The sequence below is a fragment of the Aythya ferina genome, assembly GCF_964211825.1.
Source record: "Aythya ferina genome assembly, chromosome: 13".
Lineage (NCBI taxonomy): Eukaryota > Metazoa > Chordata > Aves > Anseriformes > Anatidae > Aythya > Aythya ferina.
In genome coordinates, this window is record NC_140311.1 from 15900018 (window position 1) to 15922435 (window position 22418).

The 22418-nt window shown below is 52.4% G+C and overlaps 1 protein-coding gene across 6 annotated transcripts in view; it reads left to right on the top strand.

The window, feature by feature from the left end:
- The first annotated feature begins 4781 nt into the window (after positions 1 to 4781).
- The window catches only part of ARHGEF9 (Cdc42 guanine nucleotide exchange factor 9), a 178806-nt gene continuing 161169 nt past the window's right edge, over positions 4782 to 22418 (top strand). For 2 of the 6 annotated variants that reach the window (XM_084535003.1, XM_084535016.1), the window contains exons 1-2: positions 4782 to 5352; positions 18657 to 21147. In XM_084535003.1, the coding sequence (XP_084391129.1) occupies positions 18724 to 21147 (2424 nt within the window). In that variant the 5' untranslated portion in view covers positions 4782 to 5352; positions 18657 to 18723. The remainder of the gene's footprint in view (positions 5353 to 18656; positions 21148 to 22418) is intronic. The other 4 variants (XM_084535015.1, XM_084535013.1, XM_084535014.1 and 1 more) reach the window with 2 other exon arrangements.

Sequence of the window (22418 nt, forward strand, 5' to 3'; positions counted from 1 at the left end):
TGCTGCAGGTGGCAGGAGAAGCAACGGGCAGCTGCTGGGGGGCACCGGTGCTTGGGACATCCCCGTCCATGCACGGAGCAGGGATGCTCAGCAGCGGGATCCCCACAGCTCAGCCCTGCTGCCATCCCCAGCAGCCACCGCCCCCGGGAGCTGCGTGCTGGAGATTTATTTGTTAATCTCTCTATTTTTAGTATGATGCTGAGGTCTGTTTTATGATGGAAAAGAAAAAAAACCACACACACACTGGGCTGCAGCATCTCATGGGAAGGAGCCGGCACCTGCCTGGAGCTGCTGAGCTGTTCCATCTGCTTTGGGCATGCAAAATATCGCAGCGGCAACAAGACTGGGCTGCTGGTTGTCCTGCTCCCCAAAAGCAGCCCCTGGAGGCATCGGGGCTTTGTCCCCGCAGGGTTTCCCCACCCTACGGAGCTGGGGAGCACACATGAGAGCTCGGCTTTTAGCAGCACCCCCCCGCAGGCAGCAAGGTGAGGGCTGCAGGTGTCGGAGAGCACCCCTTGCCCTCCCCAAATGCACTCTTTCATCAGATTCCTCTTTGCAGGGACCGCTTCCAGCCCTGCGGATTTTGGGGCCCGGTTTTGGTGTTGGGCTGACCTCTAAGGGAGAGCTCCGTTATTGCAGCGCCTGGGCTGGAGCGATGCTCCCCGCGCTGCCCGGGTTTGTATCGGCTGCAGACGGTGACCCCACAGCCCGTGACCCTACAGCCTGCGGTGCCCCTGCGTAGGAAGCCCCCGTAGGGGCTGACAGGGTGGAAGGAAACAAAGCAGCGTGCTCCGCATGTGCTGGGCGCCCAGATCTTTGCATATGAGACGTTTTGGGGAGAAAAACCTCTTTCTGTGGTTCCCTGCTGGGCCTGGGCTGCGCCGGCTTTGTGACACCGATGGCTTTGCCCCAAAACCTGAGGGTTTGTCGGTGCCTGGTGCCGGGGAGCTGCCCCAAGCGCTCCCCTCCTGCTGCCTTTTGGGGCTGCTGGGGATGCGCCGTGGGCTGCCGGGTGCCGGAGCTGCAGCTCTTCATTTCCCAGCCCCACAGCCTGCGCCTTCGGCCTGGTGGGCAGGGAGCAGATTTGGGCAAAGCACCCAGCACCAGAGGGCATCAGGGACCCTCTCAGCCCCGTGCCACCCGTGGGACCTGCAAGCTCTGCTCCAGGGACGGCTTTTGGTCCTCTCCTTGAGAGGGAGGAAAGCCAGGAATCGTGCCCCGTTTCAAAAAGCCCCCTGCACATCAGCACGATGCACACGATATTAACCTGGATATCCACCCTGCACAGCATTCACTTTGTGTTTTGAGTTTTACAATGGTTTAAAGCAGAGAACCTCTGATCTTCTGTACAGGCCCAGGGTTGGGGATGCGGGATGCTGTCCCCTCTGCTCCGACCCATGGTGTTGGGCACCCGCTGGTCACGTCACCCCCGGCAAGCTGCTGCTCCAGCTGCACCTTCAGAGGCACATCTGGGTAAGGGCGTCGCAAGAAGCCTTAGGGATTGTGTAAGCTGGGGGGGAGCAGCGCAGCTTTCCCCCAGAGCAGGGGCTGGAGCCACCGCTGACACAAGGAGCGGAAGGAGGACAGAGGTTGCAGCCTCCCAGGCACCGTTTTTTTATGTATTTCCTCCTGCTCTTGCTTCCGTGTTACCAAAAAAAAAAAAAAAAGAAAAAAAATCAAATAAATCTTCCGAAGCAGGAAGGATCCTGGGTGGAGATCCTGGGGAGACGATCGCCCACGTGCTTTAATGCCGGGGCTTTGCGAGACGTTGCTGCTCCTGCTGCTGCGGCTGAAGGCGCCCGTTTGCTTCCTGCTCTTCAGCACAGCGGAGTCATCCCCATAAATGCCAGCCAGGAGTGGAAGAGGACTGATGTGGGGCCATCCAGCACCTTAGGGAGTATCTGAGACTGGTGCAAGGCCACCTCTGGGTGCTAAGGAGCCAGGCGTGTCCAGAGCAAAAGCCAACGCGAGGACACGATCACTGGATGGAGCCCCGGGAGGGGTGGCAGCCCCGGCTGGATATGGGAAGGGTCTCCAGGACAGGATTAAGGGATGCTTGAAGCCAGAGGAGCATCAAATATGATTAAGGAGTGATTAAGGTTGACTTTGGAAAACAGGACTTGAGGAAACAAATGCTGGGAGATAAATAGAGGGATTTATTCGCTCACTTGGTGTGGTGAAACGGCTTGAGCTAGAAGGAAAGCAGCCGAGCCAGAGTCTGCCTGACGCAGCCCTGACCCCACCGATGTTATGAGTTTTGTTATTGTTTTGTTTTCTTTGTTCACTGCCTGATTTGCAAACCCTGGTGCTGGGGCTGTGGGTCACGGGGTGCTGGATGTCCCCACTGGCTGGGGTTTGAGAGAGGAGCTGGAGGGATGGGGTAGGGTGGGAGAAGCCTTTCTGTCCATGATGCCACATCCCCTGCGTGGCTGTGTCGGCGTCTGGCCCACAGCATTGGGTGGAGGAGCTCCTGTCCATCGGCCCTGCGTGGTCCCACGTGGCATCCCAGGAGCTCTCTTGCTTCACATGTCCTCCCCAGGGACTGCTGATTTCCTCTTCCCGTCCCAGGAGGAGGAGGCAGTTCTCCAGAAGTCCCTTGCCAGGCCCATTTTGCAGGGTCTCTGCTTTCCCAAATGCATCAGAGGTGCTGGGGTGACCCCAAGCTCCCCCGGAGGGGTGCAGGAGCTCAGGTCTGGGGTATGGCCCCGGCTGCTCCCCACAAACGCGGAGCTGGCTCCTGTGCTGGAGCCTGCCACGAGGCTGGAAGATCTCAGCACCACCGTGAGCAAACTTCTAACCGTAAAGGCAGGGCTGCAAGCTGCTGGTCACTGGCCTCCCACAAGATGCGAGGTGCGGAGCTTCCAGAAGGCACCAGGCAGCTGGGGGAGCTCCCCAAGGCACGTGGCAGACTCCTCGTTTTATTTCTTTCCCCACGGGCTGCTCGCAGTGTTCGCGTGCGGGTTTTCCACGGCTGCCGAGTGGCTGTGACAGGGAGGCCGGATCCTGGGCTGGCCGCGGTGCTTGTCTGCGACGTGCTATTAATAACCCGCTGCCGTGAGGCTGCAGGAAGCGAAGGAAGTGGAGTTAATAGGTGGAAACGTGTCCTTGTGTTCCCACTCGCTGTGGCCAGGCCCTGCCCGTCGCTGCCTCCCCTCCCCAGCCCGGGCTGTGGCAGTGCTCAGGGGTTGGGGGCAGCTGTGTGGGACAGCCCGGTTTGGGGCAGAGCGCTGCAGAATAGGGATTTTTTAGGTTTCTGGAGATGGTGTTTTTCTCTGCTTGGCACCAGACTGTGGGGCCTGGCCCGCGGTCACCTCAACAAGGGAGCCGCGGGCTGTGGGGCCGGGCACTGGAGAAAATGGTGCCCAGCTCCATGCCAGGTCTCGGCTGGAGGCCAGAAGCCAGAAGGAAGCATGTCAGGGTGGGAGAGCTGACTGGGTGCATTTAGGGCACAGGGCAGGCTCCAGATCCAGGTGAATTTAGGGTCTGGGCAACCTCTATCATCTGAAATGGTGCGAATGAAGTGCAGCAGGAAAGGGAAGGAGACGAGGAACCTGCCGACCCTGGGTCTTCACACTCCAAACAACTTTGGGTTTCCAAGGGGACTCTGGAAGTTAACTCCTTATCACTTTTCTGTCTCTCCCCTTCTCATTAGGAGCAGTTTCACCCTACAGCAGGGTCTGCAGCATGGTGCCTGCGGGGGCAAAGGTGAAGAGCGAGGGAAGGGACAGCATTTCGGAGGCCACCGCGTCGCCTCCAGACACAGGGAAATGCCCTGGCATGGCAGCTCGGCTCCACCAGGCCTCGTGTCCGCCTCCACTGCTCCTCACAGCCCTTCAGGGTCTGTTCCTCCCCTGGTGGGCCTTGGGAAACGCCCGAAGGAGCCTCCATCCGATCTCATCGTTTATTTCTTGCCCTGTTTGTGACCGGTTTTTTGTGGCCTGGCTGTAATTTCTGTCATTTAGCTCTGTGGGGGTAAGTACCCGGGAATGTCCCTGGCAGAATCGGGATTTAAGGGCTTCCCACTGCTTTCTGGTGTTCCCTGCAGGTTTGAAGCTCCGTCCAGAAGGACTACAGCTGTGGTGCTGCTCCTGCTGCTTCCCAAGGTCGGCGTGGGCGTAGCAGCCGTGGCTGATACCCAGAAGAACGGCACTGCGGGGCCTGGCAGTGAAGCCCAAATGGGAGAAGGCCCTGCTCCAGTTTCCACTGCGAGCCACAGAACCAAAATAAAACGTTATGTTTAGTGGGAGCGGGCCTGCGTTTCAAAGTCCTGGCTCCTTCAGAGGCCGTGTCCCCTTCAGGAGGCCAAGGGTGTAGGAGGCCAGAAGGGGCTCGGTGCTGCCTGCCCAGACAAGACGTTTGGTGGCCGGCAAGGCGGCTGGGATGCTCTGGGCTCACACAGCTGACACGATGGTTGCAATTGCACTTAATTGTGGGGTCCAATTAAGCCGCCCCTCTGCAGCACACACCTGCCCCTCACGGAGAACACCGTGCCTTCACCCAACCACCCCTCTCAGTGGAAAAGCACCAATTACACCCCCTAAACCTTTTCTAATAATGATTTCGTTTCTCCTAAGTTTTAGAATGGCCCAAAAACGTCGTCGTTGTCGTTTTTATTTAAGAAATAAAGGAGACATTTAGCCGTCGGGTCCCTGTATGTCCCGGCCCCGGCGGGGCGGTGGCGGCCGGCCCGGAGCGGAGCCGCCCCCGCGCTTCCTCCGCGGGCCGTAGCGGGGCCGGGGCGGGGCACACGGGGCCCCTCTCCGGACCCCCCCGCTCGCATCCAGCCGGAGACCCGCTTTTAGGAGTCGCTTTTTCGCTTTTTATTACTATTTGATTGATTATTATTTTTTTTTGGTGCCCCTGCGGCCGGTGCCGGGCGGGCCCCGACGGGACGGGGCTGCGGGGGATGCGCGGGGGCGGCGGAGCCCCGCGGCCCGCCCCGGGCCTCGGCGGGTGCCCCCCGCGTCCCCCTGCCCGAGGGCGGCCCCCGGACCCCGGGGCACCCCCCGGCCCCTCCGGGGCTGCCCCAGCCTCGCCCTGAGCCCTCCCCGGGGGGCCGGGGGGCTCCGCAGGGGACCGGGGCACGGAGGGGTTTGGGGGGCCGGGGGGGGCGGCAGCCCGGGGCAGTGCATGGCACGGGCACCCTCCTTTCCACCCCCCTCCCTTCCGTCCCCCCCTTTTTCCACTTTTTAATTTTTTTTTTTTTTTTTTTTTTACTTGGAATAACTCGCACCGTCACTTTTCAACTTTAAAATTTGTTATTATTATTTTTTTTGGGGTGTGTTTTAAAACGTTTCAGCTCCCCGGCAGCGGGGACACCGGGACCGTCCAGCAGCGGGGCCATGCGCTGAGGTAAGAGCGGGGTCGGGACGCAGCCCCCGGCATCTCAGACCCTGAACAGCCCTGGCAGGGACCCCCTAAAAACCTACTGCTTAAATCCAGTAGTTGGGGAACGCTGCCCGCTCCCTGCACGGCATCGTGACCGATGGGTTTTGGGGAGGGGGGAAACAGGTACCAGAGGTACCCCGGGGGGTGCCCAGTTTGTGCCCCATCCCAGGGCATCACCAGCTCTTCGGGCGTGGGGCTGCTTGGGTTTGGGTGCGTTGTGTTTGGCCTGATGTGGGGTGTTAAGGGGTGTTGCTGATTAACCATTAAGGCTTCAGTTGGGGTCAGGGTACCCAGCAGCAGGTACCCAGGGTCTTTGGATTGCCGGTGATAATTTACTGTCTGCAAAAGCAAGCATGAAACACGCAGGTACACAGCCTGGAAATTAACGCGTTGAAAGGCACAAAGACTCTGTAGAGATGCTGGGATCTTCCCTCGTGCTGGGATCTTCCCTGTATGTTTTCTTTAAAATGGGGATTTTAGTTTAATTTGCCTAGTCACTTTAGGTGGTTACACCACGTTGTGTCGGAGCAGAGCCTCGTGTCTGCGCTCGGTGCCGACAGCGCTGATTTTCCGTTAAACGACAGATTTATTAGGGCTTTGTCTGCCGGGCTGTGACCCGCAAACCCGAGCTGTAATTTGCCAGAAGGGGGCATTTTGGAAGCGTCGTTAAAATTTTGGTAGCACGTGGGGTGAGCAGAGCAGAGTCGGCTTGGCCATCAAACAGGTGGAGGTCTTGGGATCGAGGCTTTGCTTTTTTTGTCCTCAAACGTTGCTCCGGTGGGGCTGACCGGGGTTCTCCCCTGCTCCCCTTCAGGTGCAGGGCTGCCAGCGCCCAGCCTGCTGCTGCTGGGTGCCTGGTTCTCCTCAAAACCTGGCTTTTTGACACATGTACTCTGTGTATTTCACTGCGAGTAACTTTAACCGTGAAAGGAATTTTAGGGCTGAGGGTGTAGGAAATGGTTTCAGCCCCTCTTCGAAAAATGAACGACGCTGACGTTTGCTGAAAGGCATCACAAGCAGGGCTGGAGAGGGTGCTGAGGGTGCTTCCCCACCGTGTGCATCCCAAATGTCCTCTCCTGCGGCTGGCTGGGGGTGGCAGCAGGGCCTTGCCGCGGGGCTCTGAGCTCATGTTGTGCTGCAGGGTGGAAAGATAAAAAGCTCTCGAGCTCTGTCCATACCTGTGTCCAGACACGGTTTTTATCTGTCCCTTTCTGCTTGGGTTTTTGATGGGAATCCTCAGCGGTAAGGAAAGCTCGGAGGGAAAGCAGGGTCGGTCGGCCACGGTGCTTCACAACTGCTTCTCACAGCCTCGCCGGGCTCGTGGGGTGACAGTGAATCACGTAAGGCAGGAAGGACACCTATAACCTCCCCGTGCCTCGGTTCCCTATCCCAGCGGCGTGAGCGAGCGCTGCACTCCCGTGTTTGCTTCCTCCGCTTCGTTTTCTTCCTGCACTAATCCTCGTGGCTCGGGTGGTTGGCAGCGACAGCCCGTATTTCCCATGCTGCGTGATCCCAGTCGCAAAACCCCGCCCGCTCCTCACCCTGCAAACCTCTCTCGCCGTCAACATGTGATTTTTTTTGGGGTACGACTCACGTGCCAGCAGCAGGAAGAGGGTTTGAAGGCTCTGAAGTCCGGTGGCGCTCCCCCTCGCTGCAGGGATGCTCTCTCACTCCTCGCCTTGCCTTCCAAGGCCCTCGTCTCCCTGCCACTGGGTTTTTCTTCCCCTTTTTGCTGCCGTCCTGCAAGTGGGCGAGCACCGAGCTGCGGCGGGTGGCAGAGCGGAGCCGCGTGCCTGCTGTGCCCCTGGATCGAGCATGGACACTGCCAGGGCTTCTGAGAGCTCCAAGAGCTAGCAGTGGGCATTGTTTTTGCACACAATAGGCACTTTTGATTAGCACAAGTGAAACGGGGCAGATTTAAACTCATTAAGGGCTCTCCACTGTGCTCGGAGCGTCTCCTTGTAGGAGGGGGGTGGCCAGGAGATGCCGCGGGGCTCTGCCATCTCCCGCTGGACTTTTCCACTGTCCTCAGGCTGGTTTTAGCCTTAAACCTCCCTGCGCTGCCTTTTCCTTGCTCTGCTTTTTTGTCCTTTGCTTGGACTTGTGCTGGAGCGGGGCGAGCGCTGCAGGTGGTGTCACTTCCCCGGCTTAGACCTGGTGCCTCCAGCTGACGTTTCTCGTTGCCTCGCCGTTTTTGGATGCCAAATGGATGCAGCTGGTGCCCTACGCCCGCAGCAGCTGTGTGAACAACCTGAACCCAACCTGGAGCCCCCAGGACACCTGCTGGGTGCCAGTGCAGAGCAGGGGCTGCAGTGCCACTGGGGCCAGCTCCAGACCAGCCACGAGTGCAGGCAACCCAGAAGCTGTTTTGGTTTTCCCGCTTGGGAACTCAGCGCAGGAGCAGGTAGGGCTCTGGCCACCGGGTAGCACCGAGGCTGAAATGAATAGGCTTCATGTAAGTAAACAAATGCATTTCAGGACATGAGCCAACCTGTGTTTGACAGAGCTGGAAGCTCCAGGGTGCTGATTATCCTGTAATTACTGCTGCGGCAGGGCGGCTGCGTGGATCCGCGCAGTGCCATGGCCAGGGCACACGGACCTGATGGCTCTTTTCTGTTTGGCACCGGCTGGAGAAGCAAAAACATCGTTGTCTCCCTCCAGACGCACTGGTGGAGGTGTGATGTGTGCTGGGAGCAGGAAGGGTCTGCTGATTTGGGGACCGGGTCTGGCTGGTGGTACTGGAGAAACCCCTCTCAGCAGCATTGCCCCATTTCTTTAGATCCCCTCTGCTGTGAGGGTAAGTGCAGTGCCAAAAAGAGTACTGCGGTCACTAGGTCAAGGTTAGTACAGGCACCTAAATGGGGAAATTTAGGGAAATCTTTTTTTTTTTTTTTTTTTTTTTTTTTTTTTTTTTGTACTGAGGGCAGCTGTCTTCGCTGGGATCCGGGGGATGTGCAGGAGAATTTCCAGAGGCGAAGCTGTCTGGGACAAGGTCTGTGTGCCTGCTGTTGGTGATAAACCAGGGCTCATCCTCGTGGGGTCTAAAACATTTCTAGCTGTGAGGTTCTGGGGAGGCCTTGCTCTGAGCTGGATGAATGACAGCTCGGTTGGGGCTGTGGAGCTGGGTCAGAACCTCACCTCTAGGGAAAGGCAGGGAAGAGCCCAGGAGCTCCTGGAGTCGGTGGAAGATCTCCCTGGCTGCTGTGGGATGCGAGTTTTGCACAGGTTTCCTGCTGGGCAAGCCCATGTCCTTAAATACTTCTTACGCACTTCTTTCGGCTCCTCCAGGGGAAGAGGTCACTTTTTCCACTCCGCTGATGAGGATGATGAATCACAACTGGTGTGGGAATGTGCTGCAGGGACCAGTAACCCTTGAAAACACCTGGGGGCTGTGTCCCCGTGCCTCCAGGCACTGTGCAGCCCAGGTGCCGGGTGTTGGGCACCAGCACCATGCAGGGAGCGCTCTTCTGCTGTTTCTGAAGTGGGGTGGGCATAGAATGGCTCCTTGACGAGATTTTATTTCAAGGGAGGGATGTGGTGAGCATATGGGACAGCCCGTCGCTTTACTACAGGAAGGAAGGCGTCAGCCCACAGCCAGGGTCCAGCACTGGCTCCTGAAGGAGCCAAGGAGAAGGCGCAGCGCTGGGGTAGCACCCAGAGAACTCGACAGATTTTGCAAACTGACTTTTATTTTCTTTTCAAAGATAAAAAGAAACTTTAGCTGCTCCCGCTCAGCTGTTCTGCTTTTTTTAACCCTAAAAAAGGGATTAGTGTGGCCTTGATGAGGTCAGCTCGGCTCGTCCTTCCGCTGTCCCAGCTGGGTGCCCTGAGCAGCTCTGCTCGGCACGGCCGCCTGTGTGTGCGCAGAGGATGGGACGTGGCTGAGGGATGAAAAAGCTCATTGGTAATGATGCTAATTGGATCGGACGCGGCTTCCCTCCGCTCAGACACCGCTGCTGGCTCGAGTGGGGTCCCCGGTGCATGAGGAATGCGAGCTGACAGCCCCCTTTGCTGGGAAAAGCCACGTGGGCGACGCCGTGCAGCGGGGCCGGCTTAAAAGCTGCTTGTTTGGGTTTGGTGTGGGGACGGCAGGGCAGGGCTGCATCGAGGAGCTAAGAAAGCCTTGAGCTGTGGGGACTGTGGGGCCGGCACTGGGCTCAGCGGGCACGGGGTCAGCCCTCTGACGATGGCAGCGTTGCCCCCAAAACGGGCTCCAAGCCCCACGACCCCACCAGCGCCTTCTGCCAAGCGGCCACCCGGCGTGCCAGCCTGGGTGAGCGGTGTGGTGGTGGCCAGACCACGATGGCAGTGGGTGAAAAAGCGGCTGTTTAGGTTCTTTTCATTGCGGGGAGAAGGCTCGGAGGCACCTTGTGACACATCATAGTGCCACCAGCAGGGGCGGGGCCAACGCTCTTGGAACCTCACCGCTGGCAACGCCAGCTGCCACTGTGAGGCCTCCCGTGGTTTGTCTCTTGCCGAGAAGCACCAGGCAGTATTTCACTTGTCTGGAGCCGATACCCGCTGCCCTCCACGGCCACAGGCCCCCTGTGCCTCAAGGGAGGCCGTGGTCACGGCAGTTTGCTTCCCCCCCCGTCCCCCTGTGGGACGGGGATGGCTCTGTCTGCTTGGTAGAGAAAGCTTCAAGAAGTGAAGGCTCCTGTCCAAGCTGCGGTACAGAGCAAGGCCGGGGGGGGGACAAGAAGAGGGGAAATCCCACCCCGCTGTGGGCCTGGAGACAGGCGCAGGACTTCGAGGGAGGCGATGGAGTACACCCTCGTACCCTTTGACTTCTCAGGTCAGTGCGAAGGAGCTGGTGAGAAATCTGCCGAAATCATTCTTTAAAACGTTTGAGCAGAACCAGGTGCTCGGTGTCCTCCCGAGCTTTGCGTGTGTATCTGGGGCCGGTGTCAGCACACAAATATCATAGAGCCATAGGATATCCCGGGTTGGAAGGGACCCATGAGGATCATCAAGTCCAACTCCTGGCACCGCACAGGTCTGCCCAAAAGTTTTGACCATGTGCCTGAGTGCACAGTCCCATCGCTTCTTAAATTCAGACAGGCTTGGTGCAGTGACTGCTTCCCTGGGGAGCTTGCTGCAGTGTGCAGCCACCCTCTTGGTGAAGAACCTCTTCCTGATGGCCAGCCTAAACCTCCCTTACCTCAGCTTAACGCCATTCCTGCGGGTCCTAGCACTGGGGTTTACACAGAGCAGGTTACCTGCCTCCCCACTGCCCCTCTCGAGGAAGTTGTATACTGCAATGAGGTCCCCCCTCAGCCTCCTCTTCTCCAGGCTGACCAGGCCCAGTGCCCTCAGCCGTCTTCCCCTCTAGGCCCCTCAACATCTTCATCACCCTCCTCTGCACACCCTCCAACAGTTTCGTGTCCTTCTTGTGCTGTGGTGCCCAGAACTGCACACAGCACTCGAGGTGAGGCCGCACCAGGGCAGAGCAGAGCGGGACAATCACCTCCCTCGGCTGACTAGCGATGCCGTGCTTGGTGCACCCCAGGATACAGTTGGCCCTCCTGGCTGCCAGGGCACACTGCTGGCTCATATCCAGCTTGCTGCCAACCACAACCCCCAGATCCCTCCCTGCGGGGCTGCTCTCCAGCATCTCGTTGCCCGTTCTGTGCGTGCAGCCAGGGTTGCCCTGTCCCAGGTGCAGGACCCGGCACTTGCTCTTGCTCTTCACATGGTTGGTGGTGGCCCAGCTCTCCAGTCCGTGCAGGTCTCTCTGCAGCCTGCTCACACGTTAACGCAGAGACACAGCGTGCGAGGCCTGGAGCCGCAGCAATCTGTGCAGGAGTGTGACCCTCCGCACCTGACTGCACTACTGGCATCGGCGAGCTGCCACGTAAGATGGCACTAATTTTTCTCGTAGTGATTCCATGACAAAGGAAAAAAATAATACATAAAGCCCCCAAACAACAGAAGCAAGGAAAAAATAATTCTTTCAAACAGTTGAGCAGGAACAATAGGGTAGAGCCTGCACTCTCTGGGGAGAGCTCATGGCCGAAGCCGATAGGAGCTCAGTGCCTGCCTCTCTCTGCTTTGTAACCGGCCCTAACCTGTGCTCAGCCGAGGATTATTTATAGCAAATGTTATGGCAGAAGCATGTGTGACCTCTAGGCTCCCTGCGAGGGGAAGAGCCTTCCTGTACCGTCTTTGGGATACAATAGACAATTATTTGGACACTATCTTTGTGTACGATACAACACGCTGAATGCTGGTTGCCGATTTCTGCCCTTATGCTGAGGCTACTGACAGCCATGCTTTTTTTTTTTTTTTTTCCTGAACGATTTCTGGGGAAGGAAAGTATTTTTAAGGGATTCAGCGCAGGGAAATGTCACCGCTGTGAAGCTGCAGAGGAACTGAATTGGCTGACCGGGAATGCAAAGCTGTGTGCGAGCAGCAGGAGCCCGTTGCCTCCCAGTGCCCTCCTGAAGCTTGCGGCCAGTGGCTCGTGGCTGGAACAAGTTCAGTGTCGTTTTTCCAGGGAAGCAGTCACAGCACCAAGCCTGCTGCAGGTTATAGATGCGTTTGGACGTTCTCAGATGTGCGGTTCAATTCCCAGGGAGTCCTGGGGGGAGCCAGGAGTGATGAGCCTTGTGGGTCAGCTCCAATTTGGGACTGAACTGATAGTGGGGTGTGTGTGGATGTAGACCCCACAGTCTGCCTGCACTGTAGCATTTCATCACTGTGGTATCAGAATATCTACAGCTGCTACTGGGATTGTAATTAAATGTTCTTATATGTACGTAACTACTTTTAAGTGACCACTGAACAGCCTAAGTAATGTGATGACAATTATTTCTTTGTTACGATGGCCACAGTCAGTGCCAAACACCTGAGAAGATCCGGGGAAGCAGCTGTTATGCATCAAAACATAGCCTTGTTCTGGAGGATAGACGTGTTTTCTGACTCCCTTATTTTGTTCTGGTACCTGTGCATCTGAGGTGTAAACAGCAAAATATCCTTTCAGATCTAGTTGATATTCACCTTACTTTTATTTGCTGGAGAGCAAAACGATTCAGAATAGCGAAAAAAAGGGTTTCTGAAAATGTGAACAGGTGTGCAAGGGCTAATGCTGCAACTATATATATATATATATATATACTTATACCTTCTCCACCTTTTGATCCAAATGAGTGTGGATTTTCATCCACCCAAGTTTTCTTCTCAAGTTTCTGCTGCTTGGCTTTGTGTGAGGACTCAGCAGGCAGCTCTCCTCTCCTCTGTGCAAGCACTGCAGATGCAGAGCTGCTGCTGGCTTGGCAGCAGGTTTTAGGGCTCAGGGCCGGGTGTTGGTACCCCCTGAGCTGCTTGGCACCTCTCTGCACCACCACGGTGTTTTCTCAAGCCCACAGAGCCCCGAGTGTGGGGCTGGTGTTAGCAGGGAGCTGGTCCCTCCCCTGCAGCACAAGCCCAATGTATCTGACAGATGCAGCTGAGCAGCCCTGCCTGTCCCTCAGCTGCAGGCGAATCAGCCTCCTGCTCTGATTTCATTGTGTTCAGCCATCGCACAAAGTCTGAAGCTTCCTGAAACGGGAAGGAAGTGACGATTAAGTTATACCTGAGCGCACTGATTTACTCAAGCCAAAGTTTTTGAGTTCCGTACGGACCGTGGTGAGACCGTGGCTGCAGATCCCCCCGTGCCACTGAGCACTGCTTGGTGTTTCACCAAGATCCGTGCCCTCCTGGCTGGAGAGGGAGCCAAACTGATCTCCTGTCCACCTCCTGCTCCTAAAGTTTTTTTTTTTTTTTTTTTTTTTTTTTTTTTTTAAACTTTTTGTGTAATGCGTTTTGCAGAGTGTGTGAAATGCTGCTTAAATGCTGTGGTCACTTCCTACGGGCACTGGAAAGCCATAACTGCGCTTGCTGACGGCCTGGCGATCCCTTTAGCAGATGTTTCACCCAAGTTTCTCCTCCTCACTCCTTCCATCTCTATTTAAAAAAAAAAAAATAGCTCCAATACCACCGTGCCTGTCCAAATGGCAGCAGCAAAGTGTCCGTCTTGTCCCGTACCTGGCAGATGCTGAACTCCTGCAGGGGCTGAGCAACCTGTGGCGTGGGCAGCTGCGTGCTGCTGTACCTGCAGGCTGGGCAGGGGCTCCTGCCGCTGGGTGCACGCTGCAAAAATGTGCGAGCTGCCTTGGGGCTGGTCCTTCGGAGCAGCACCGGGAGGCTGAAACGTCCGTGGAGACGTAGACAGAAAGGGGCAGAAGTCGCGATTCTCTTGCTGCTTCTTTCACCTAAATACGCCGCAGTGAGCGTACCCTCATGAAAAAGATAATTTCCTGATGCTGGAGAGCTTAACATCTGTTTCCTCCCATTTTTTTTTTTCAGTGTTAGAACACGGTAGCGGAAGAACCGGTGGGATTTTCTTTCCTCTTTCTCTTTTGTATAGCGAGAGGTGCTGCATGCTGGGGCTTCATACGCTCTCCGAGAGCAGACAGGTTTTTCTCAAGGGCTGTATGATCGTTTGTTCTCTATTTTCTCTCCTTCCTGCCTCCCCCTGCCCCTCCTGGAGAGGAGCGGATACACCGAAGCCCAGGCAGGACTTCCTTAGCTCAGCCGTGCCTTCTGGCAGGCTGCGCCGCGTGCCCTCTCCCTGTCACCCCCCTTCCCCGGCAAACAATGGCCAAAGGCTCCTTCTTGTTTGTGATTTTATATCCCGCAGAGGAAGAGCCCAGTGGAAACTCGTGTCCTCAGGGGCCCTCGGTGCATTCCAGCTCCGGCTGCCGCCTTGCCGGAGCGCCGCTGGCGCCTCTGCTGCGCCGTCCCCAGCCCGGCAGCACCGCGGGATGGGTGGCCAGTGGGTTTCGAAGCACATTTAGCTCAAAACACCATTTTTTGGTGTCTTTTTTTTCTAGATGGGGGACAGCTTTACAGCACTGAACAGTAAAACCAAAAACAACCCTCCCCCCTTCTGCTAGTTGACAAGTAACTGTTATGATCTGGTGTTCGTATTTATTAAGAACAAGCACGTCAGAAGATTGCCCACAAAAATCGTTGGTTCCTGCATGAAGGCTTGTGACAGCCCCGATTGCTCAGGCCCAATTCAGAGTCCTGTAAATCCCTGCGAAGTGTCAGCCTCACTGGGCATGTGGTGTTATTTCTGCTCTTGTATTCCTCTGCTAAATTACGCTGAAATGGAAGAAAATTGCTGTTCCTCCCACCTGTATCATGCAAGAAAAGCCCTTGTTGCCAAGGAAATGTTGTGCGATCAGGACCGAGGCACAAAGCACTGAGTTCTTCCTTAGAGATTTGGGTAATGCAAAAAAAAAAAAAAATCAAATAATTTGGAAGGGTGTCATGGCTACAGATGTTAGAGTAACACCTGGTACTGTTTGCAAGGGATTTTATGCACATCTAACGCATCTGTCAGCCTCGGTTAGCTGGAGATGAAGGTGAGGTTGGCGATGAAGGTGTGCTGGGTTTGTGGTGAGAAGAACAACAGGGCCTGCTGCACAGGGCTGGGTTTTTGAACCCCCCCCGACTCCTGTAGGCTGGAGAAGCTTCCAGCATCTGGTTGATTGCTGTGGCTGAAGTCTCATGTGCAGAGAGCTGCAGCTTAGCTGCTACCTTGCTGTACAGCCTGACATCTGCCCCTGCTGAAAAGTAAAAAAAGGCCAGGGGGCTGACGAACCATTTCGGTTTTCCAGCTGACACGCACCATCAAAAATACGCCCAAAATGCTGTCTTCTAAACCTCCTTTCCCTGTGCCCCAGAAAGATGTGTAAGAGCTAATCGGGTGCTTCTGCATCCGTTCTCCATACTCAGATTTTATTTGTCGTTAAGGGCTGTAATGCTGCCAAGCCTGTGTGCTTTTTCAAAAATAATAATAATTAAAAAAACCACCTATTTTTAATTTTAAAGTCACACTTGTGCCCTGCCTTTCTAGGTTTTGTTCCTTCTCTGGGGAGGGGCCACTCAGTCTGTCTCCTGCTAATGCCTCTTGTGGGAAATGGCCTCTCTCTCCTCTTTGCTAGCATCCCTCCAAAGGCTTCGTAGAGAAGCCTGTTTCTTTTGAATCTTCTCCCCTCGTGCAAGATCCACCCAGCCAAAACCAGTAAAGTATAAAACTGGAAAGGGGAAAAATAGGGACCTTGTGTCATTCTGGTCTTTTGCTGCCGTGTATGTTTGGCCACACAACTTGAAACTCCTCAAACGTGGGGTTTGTGGCTGAGCTGCTGTTTTATTTCAGCACTGCACAAGTCTGGGTACCAGGTGATTTCCCACGAAGCAGGCACTTCCCAAGCCACGCTTAATACAAGCTCTTATCACAACAATCCTCCAATTTCCAGCTGGTTACATGGTTAGCATGCCGCTGACATGACAAAATCGTGCTGTGGCTCCTCAGACCAGGGGTGTGATTTTTAGTGTTGTAATGAGGATAGTTCACGGACGGTTCATAGTATATCAATCTTAATGTAGTTTTCCAGCCAGGTGTTTCCAACAGGTTGATTAGTAACTAACTCAAAAGCATGTGTGCTGGATTTCTTCCTTACAAAATGACTTCTTGATTAAGTAGTTTCTTAGTTATTCATCCTTTCAATATCTTTAAGACCTGGGTCATCTTTGCCCTTGCCTTGAAATACCTATTTAACATCTTTTTTCATGAAACAAAGTTAATGAAACAAAATTAACTAGTTACTGGCATCATAATTCCCCCCTTTGAGACTTATGTAGTTTATATTAGGGTAGTCTCACCTATCCATCAACCTGGTGCAGCACCTACCTACAGGTGCACCCTGTGAGTAGGTATATGCAAACAAAGAATGTTACCAACCATATTGATAGGACTAAAATTTTCTTCATCCCTAATTTCAGATCTAGAAGCCAAGAAGACAACCACTGCAGGAGTTCAGAAAGCCCATTAGGGAAGCTGTCCGTTCCAAAGGGGTGTTCTGGCTTCAGGGATTCAAAACCACTTCTTGTTTTCTTTTGCCTCCTGGCTTTCTGGCTACACTCAACCAACAAAATGCTTTAACGCATTTAATGCTTTTTACCCCCTCATTTTCTAACTTAAGGAAGCTTACACCTTTACACAGAAAATCTCTATCTCTCTCTATATAACGCAGATCACACTAATAAAGATACACTTCAATTTATACCATCTCAGACTAGACATTTATAGTCCATTAACTCTGTTGGTTTTCAATTTCAAAGGCTCTGTTATTCCAGTTTTGCACAGCCGTGGAGGAGCAGCTTTCACTTGGCTGTAACGAATCCACAGGTCGATCCCCCTAAGCTTCACAGCAATATTTGACCGTAACAGCACCAGGTATGGTCCTCAGTTAGGGGTATGCTTCTCAGTTAGGGGTCTTCCCTCCAGGTTCAGGTAAAGCTAATCTCCAGGAGAAGAGGAGTGAACCGGTGCAGGTAATGGGATTGGTGCTGTTACTGGGATGTATCTGTGGATAAGACTCAAAGTTTTTGCTAAGAAGGAAAGAAAATCTGTAAGTGTTTGGTTCACAGTTACATGCATCTGATCAGGCTTCCCAGCCAAATTCCCAGCAGAAGGCTTCCCGTGCAGTATTTCAAATGGGCTTGCTTTTTCCTGTGCCCTGGGAGTTACCCAAAGCCTGAGTAACACTGTTGGTAAAACCTGCATCCACTTAACAGTGTCTCCTGGCACAGTTTCCTTATTTGTCCTTCCAAAGTTTGATTCATTTTTTCTACCTTGCCCCTAGACTGTGGCCTCCACGGGGTGTGTAACTCCAGGATTACTTCTTCCAGCAGAACCTTACTGCTTCAGTGTCCCAGTGTCCCTGTTGATCCACCACCCAATCGAATCTTTAACACAGTTTATAAATTCAGCCAGTTTAATTTCCTTGTTGTATTTTCTGAGGTACTTATCGATTCCTTCCTGGTAGGTCATAGATTTACAGTTCCACCTACAGCTGCTCGTATGGCTGCCTCATCTGCTTTTCCATCTCCTCCTGCAGTGCCTGAATTGCCGCTCTGATGCGCTTTATAACGTATCACTGCAACTTCCTTGGGTTTCTGGACCCCTTCAAGTAGTTTCACAAGCTCATTCCCAGTTTTAATTGGGATGCCTTGTGAGACAACAGTCCCCCCCTCTCCTCTAAGGCTCCTGTGAAGGCTACTAATAAAGCATTCTGTGCAGAGGTATTGGATGTCACCAAGTTAAAATAACTAGAGGTAGGAACATCAGCTGGTGCTAGTAATTAGTTAATTTTAATGGCATCAGTAACTAGTTAAAATCAACTAATTCACTAATTAAAACTGGAGGAAAATGCAGAGTTTTTGTGTTGTCGGGTCTGTGTCTCTGGGGCTGTTCCCTTTCTTGGCCCTACTCTTGCTTCCCTGTGTTGTCCTGAGAGTGGGACTGGGAACTGGGGGAATTCAACCCTGACGGGTACCTGGCACACAGGTCTGTGTGCTGCACAGGTGGACAGCAAGCCCAGGGCCACATCATGAAGCTGTAGCAGTGAGACAGGGCAGGTGTACACCACGGGAAAGGAAGGCTTATTATCTGCATGCGTAGGAGTCCAAATTCCCTCAGAGAGCTTGGAGTGGTTACCATTGCTGTTGTATATGGGGTACTTGTGGGTTTCATCCTGTTCACTTAGGCTGAAACTCACTTGATGGGAACGTGTTTTTGTGTAGCGTTGAGTGGTGGCCAAGCAGCTTTCATTTAGCAGTCCAGTTCCATCGAGGGATTCCCATGCTGGTGCCGTAGCTGTAGTAGGAAAACCTGGCTTGAATATTCCATGAGGTTTTTTGCTTTTGAATTTATTTCAGAATTACATGATTTCCAGGAAGAGGCTCCTCCTGGCTTTTCTTTGAATGTGCCTGCCTTAAGAGAGTGAACTCAGTGGGAGAGCATTGTCGGTTCCTGGCAGATGGGGTGGGGGGACAGGACAGTGACACGCACAGGGACACTTCACTGTAATTTCCTCTTTCTCTCTCTGTCATGTACTCCGATGTGTTGAGAGTAGTGGCAATTTGCAAGACCTACATGTGCTTTATGGTGTTCTGTGTGCACTTTGTGGTAACTTTATTAATGCAGGAAGTTTATTCTGATCACTAAATCTTCAGGCACTTAAATCAGCTTTGAGTTGCTCTATACTTTATCCGGTTTGGGAGCAAAATTCAATCTCATTGAAATCAGTGGCAAAGCTACCACTGTTGCTGGGATAAGATTGGACTTGTGCTGCATTAACAAATATGTGTTTGGAAAAAAAAAAAATGACAAAACTTTCTGATCCTAATTTTATTCCTTTGTTCTTTTTTTTAAGTCTTGTGAAGAAAACAGTCTAAAGACAATTCATGTGTGACCCCGACCGCAACTTATGAGCCAGAGCAATGGAATATATAGACAGCTACCTGGATACTGCTCCAGATTCAAGTAGATATGCAAACAGGATTTCCAAGGCTGAAGTGGGTGGAGAGAGTATCAAAATAGTGAAACAAGATCGTAATGAGCACGGCATCTATGGTTATGAAGTCCCCAATGAACAGAAAGAAGAACCCACGGATGAGAAGACCAAAGTCAAGAAGATCTGGAATTCTGTTAGGCAAAAGAAAGGACCCTCTCTTAATAAAACGAGACCCCAGTCCATGGTCATACTAGAGGATACCTCTAAGGCCTCAAAAGAAAAAAACTCACCCTTCGGGGATGGGGTGAAAAAGCCAGCAAGCTCCACGATGCCTAATAATATAGATTTCAGAGGATTCGGAGAAAAGGCTGCTTGTGCCACCAAGAAGCAGGACAATTCAGCCAACTTGCAAAGGACATTCATCAAGGGGATTAAGAAAATGGGTAAAAATCAGAGGCTCTCTCGCTACTCAGGTTCAACAGCCATTGAGTTGAAAGACGTTGATGCCAATGAAACTAAATGTCTCAGGGATATTATTGTCCCCAGTGAAGAGGATTGTACTAACTACCATAAAATACGAGCTAGGAAGAGCAAGTCTTTGAATTTTGAAAACTTTATTAAGAGTCATTCAGATACAGAAGGGGAAAATGAAAAGAGGGGTACTGTGCCCCCACGGGAGAGCAGCAGAAGAAGAAGCTTTCAGCTCTTCAGATATACGAAAGAAAATTCATTAACTGGCAAAGGTGATTTAAAGCTTCCAGATGAAAGAGTTGAAACCAATTTCCAGAACTTAGGAAATAAAACTTACCATTCCACTTCTTCTTTGTACTTTGATATGAAACATGAAGAGATTTTTAGCCAGCAGAAGAAATCAATCCCCGTATCCAGAGCCCCTTGCTTTCTGGGAGTTAAGAAGTTATTCACCAGTGTGGCCAAAGCAACTCGGAAGCTGCGAGGCTCCTCAAAATTGTTTTCACCTGATGAAGAAAGGTCTTGGAGGAGTTTCCAAAGCAGGAGACAGGATGCCACCTCCCAGAGAGAGGACTTGGATATGGAGAATGAGAGTGCAAGAGCTTCCACCAGGGTGGGAGCACATCTGCAGTCCCCAGATTTAGGCACGTTCAATAATCAGGGCTGTGAGAGCTCAGCATGTAAGAAGATCGTGCAGCATTGCACAGCCACAGAAATGTCTCAAGACCTTGGCTCCTCTGTCCTGGACAGCGAGCATGATTGCTTTAACAAAACACTGGGTTCTTCCTTTGGGCCAGAACCGCCTGTCTCCCAGCTGCCAGAGCTCTCAGGTGACTCTGTCACTGTGCTAAATGCTGAAGAAACCTCTAAGGATGTAACTGAAACTCCACAGGCAGATTTGATGAAAGGACTTGAGGACTTGCTCCGCCCTGTGGAGCACGAACTCTTGGAGAGGCACTCTAAATTACAAATGGACAATGAACCACAGTCTGAAGATCTTGCTGTGAAAAATCTGGATCCTGAGGAGCTGGGCCTTTCTCCAGCTGTTAGTGGTGACTTTTCTGTAGTGAACACCAAGGCGCTGATCCACCTGCCACAGGGGATTCTGCCTGAACTTGAAGCTGACGATGTGACTTGTGCTTCGGTAGTTTCTGAAGAGGTGGCTTCATCTGCAGCTGCTGCAGAGGAGCTTTTGAAGACGGAAGTGGATATGCAAGACTCGAGAAATCCTGACTTGCCTTTGCAGGACATGTCTAGAGACGATGTGAAGATTCAAGACCTGGTCAGTACTCCGGAGAAAGTACAGGATGTGGGCATAGACGGGCCACGTTCTGAAGATCTTCCTGTGAATAATCTGGATCCTGAGGAGCTGGGCCTTTCTCCAGCTGTTAGTGGTGACTTTTCTGTAGTGAACACCAAGGCGCTGATCCACCTGCCACAGGGGATTCTGCCTGAACTTGAAGCTGACGATGTGACTTGTGCTTCGGTAGTTTCTGAAGAGGTGGCTTCATCTGCAGCTGCTGCAGAGGAGCTTTTGAAGACGGAAGTGGATATGCAAGACTCGAGAAATCCTGACTTGCCTTTGCAGGACATGTCTAGAGACGATGTGAAGATTCAAGACCTGGTCAGTACTCCGGAGAAAGTACAGGATGTGGGCATAGACGGGCCACGTTCTGAAGATCTTCCTGTGAATAATCTGGATCCTGAGGAGCTGTGCCTTTCTCCAGCTGCTAATGGTGATTTTTCTGTAGAGGCTTGTTCCAAATATGCTGCAGGTGAACAACTGGTTGTCATGCCTGCTGATCTCAGCGTGAAGAAGCACAGAGGAAGTTCAGCTGCAGAACAAAACGCCGTAATGCTTCATGACAAAGAATACTTTCACTGCGTTGACTACTGCCCTTCATTGTATATGACCTCCGGACTGTGCAAGGAAGGAGAGGTATTAGTAAACTTTTAATAACGTTTTCCATAAGACCATATTGTTACTACACTACTTACAAAGATGGTTTGCACCTGAAACCAGTTTTATATCTTGGAATTTTCAGTTAATTAGACCATCATACAAATGATGACAGTACATACACAGCATTTATATCAGTCTTAAAGGAGGCATCTGCCTGGTATTTGCCTGGGCTGTTAGTGTTAATCTCTAGAGCTGCTCCACTTATGACTCTTCGGCCATTTCGTATCAATGCCTTTAGAAGCGGGCTGTAACAGATGTTCATATATTTCTAGGCACTAACTTTAAATTTTCTTTCTCTCTGCATTTTGTTCATTTGAAGTAGAAATCTGCAACAAGAGTGCTTGCTTTTGGCAAATTTAGAACTTTTAAGTCTGGAGCGAACAAATGGCATTCCTCAATTGCACTACGGTCCTTGTGTTTTCTTACCTAAAGGAGTAGTATTGGTGGTGGCAGCTGATTTTTATTAGGTGATGCGTGTTACACTGCCACATCTAGAATGTCATGCAAAGTCCTGGCATGTAGTGTAAGAACAGAAAAGAAATTTGGACCATATCTTGTAGAGCTCATCGTTTCCCTGGAAGATCTAAATGAGCTCTCCCTTCTCCAAGCCTGTCAGAAGCTATGTGGCCTCAATGAATTGGTGCTGAGCCTGTGGCAGAAAGGCTTGCTTAGGAGCTGGGTGTGTGATTTGAGTAAAATGCTTTCCTAATGTGACTAAGTGCTGACTTAGGGTCCGGTCAGAGCTGCCTTGCCTCTGCTTCTACACAAAATGACAGCAGTGGTAAATACCTAGCCCAAAGTGAAAGGTCGGTAATGGTGGTGGCTCTAATTACGGCAGTGTATTCCCATTTGTTAAAAACGAGTCTTTTAAAGCCGAATTGTCATATCGTTGACGTGGACATCACATTTTGGACTAGGTTCTGGGTATTACAAATCTGTATTGTCCAGCTTGGTGATGCTAGGAAGCCTCTTAAGTCCCATGGATAGGGGAGTCATATGTGAAAAGGCCTCCTGAAGTCAGCAGGAGATCACAGCAAAAAGATCCCATCAGCTGGTTTCCCTTGGTCGACTAGATGGGTGATCTTATAAAAGAAAAATTAGTCAAACAGGACCTACCCCTCATTACCCTTACCCATGTTGGCTGGGACCAATGACTGCATTGTCCCCATTAACTTCAAGGATCATCTTCTCCGTAATTTTACCGGGCACTGATGTGAGACTGACAGGCCTGTAATTGCTAGGGTCTT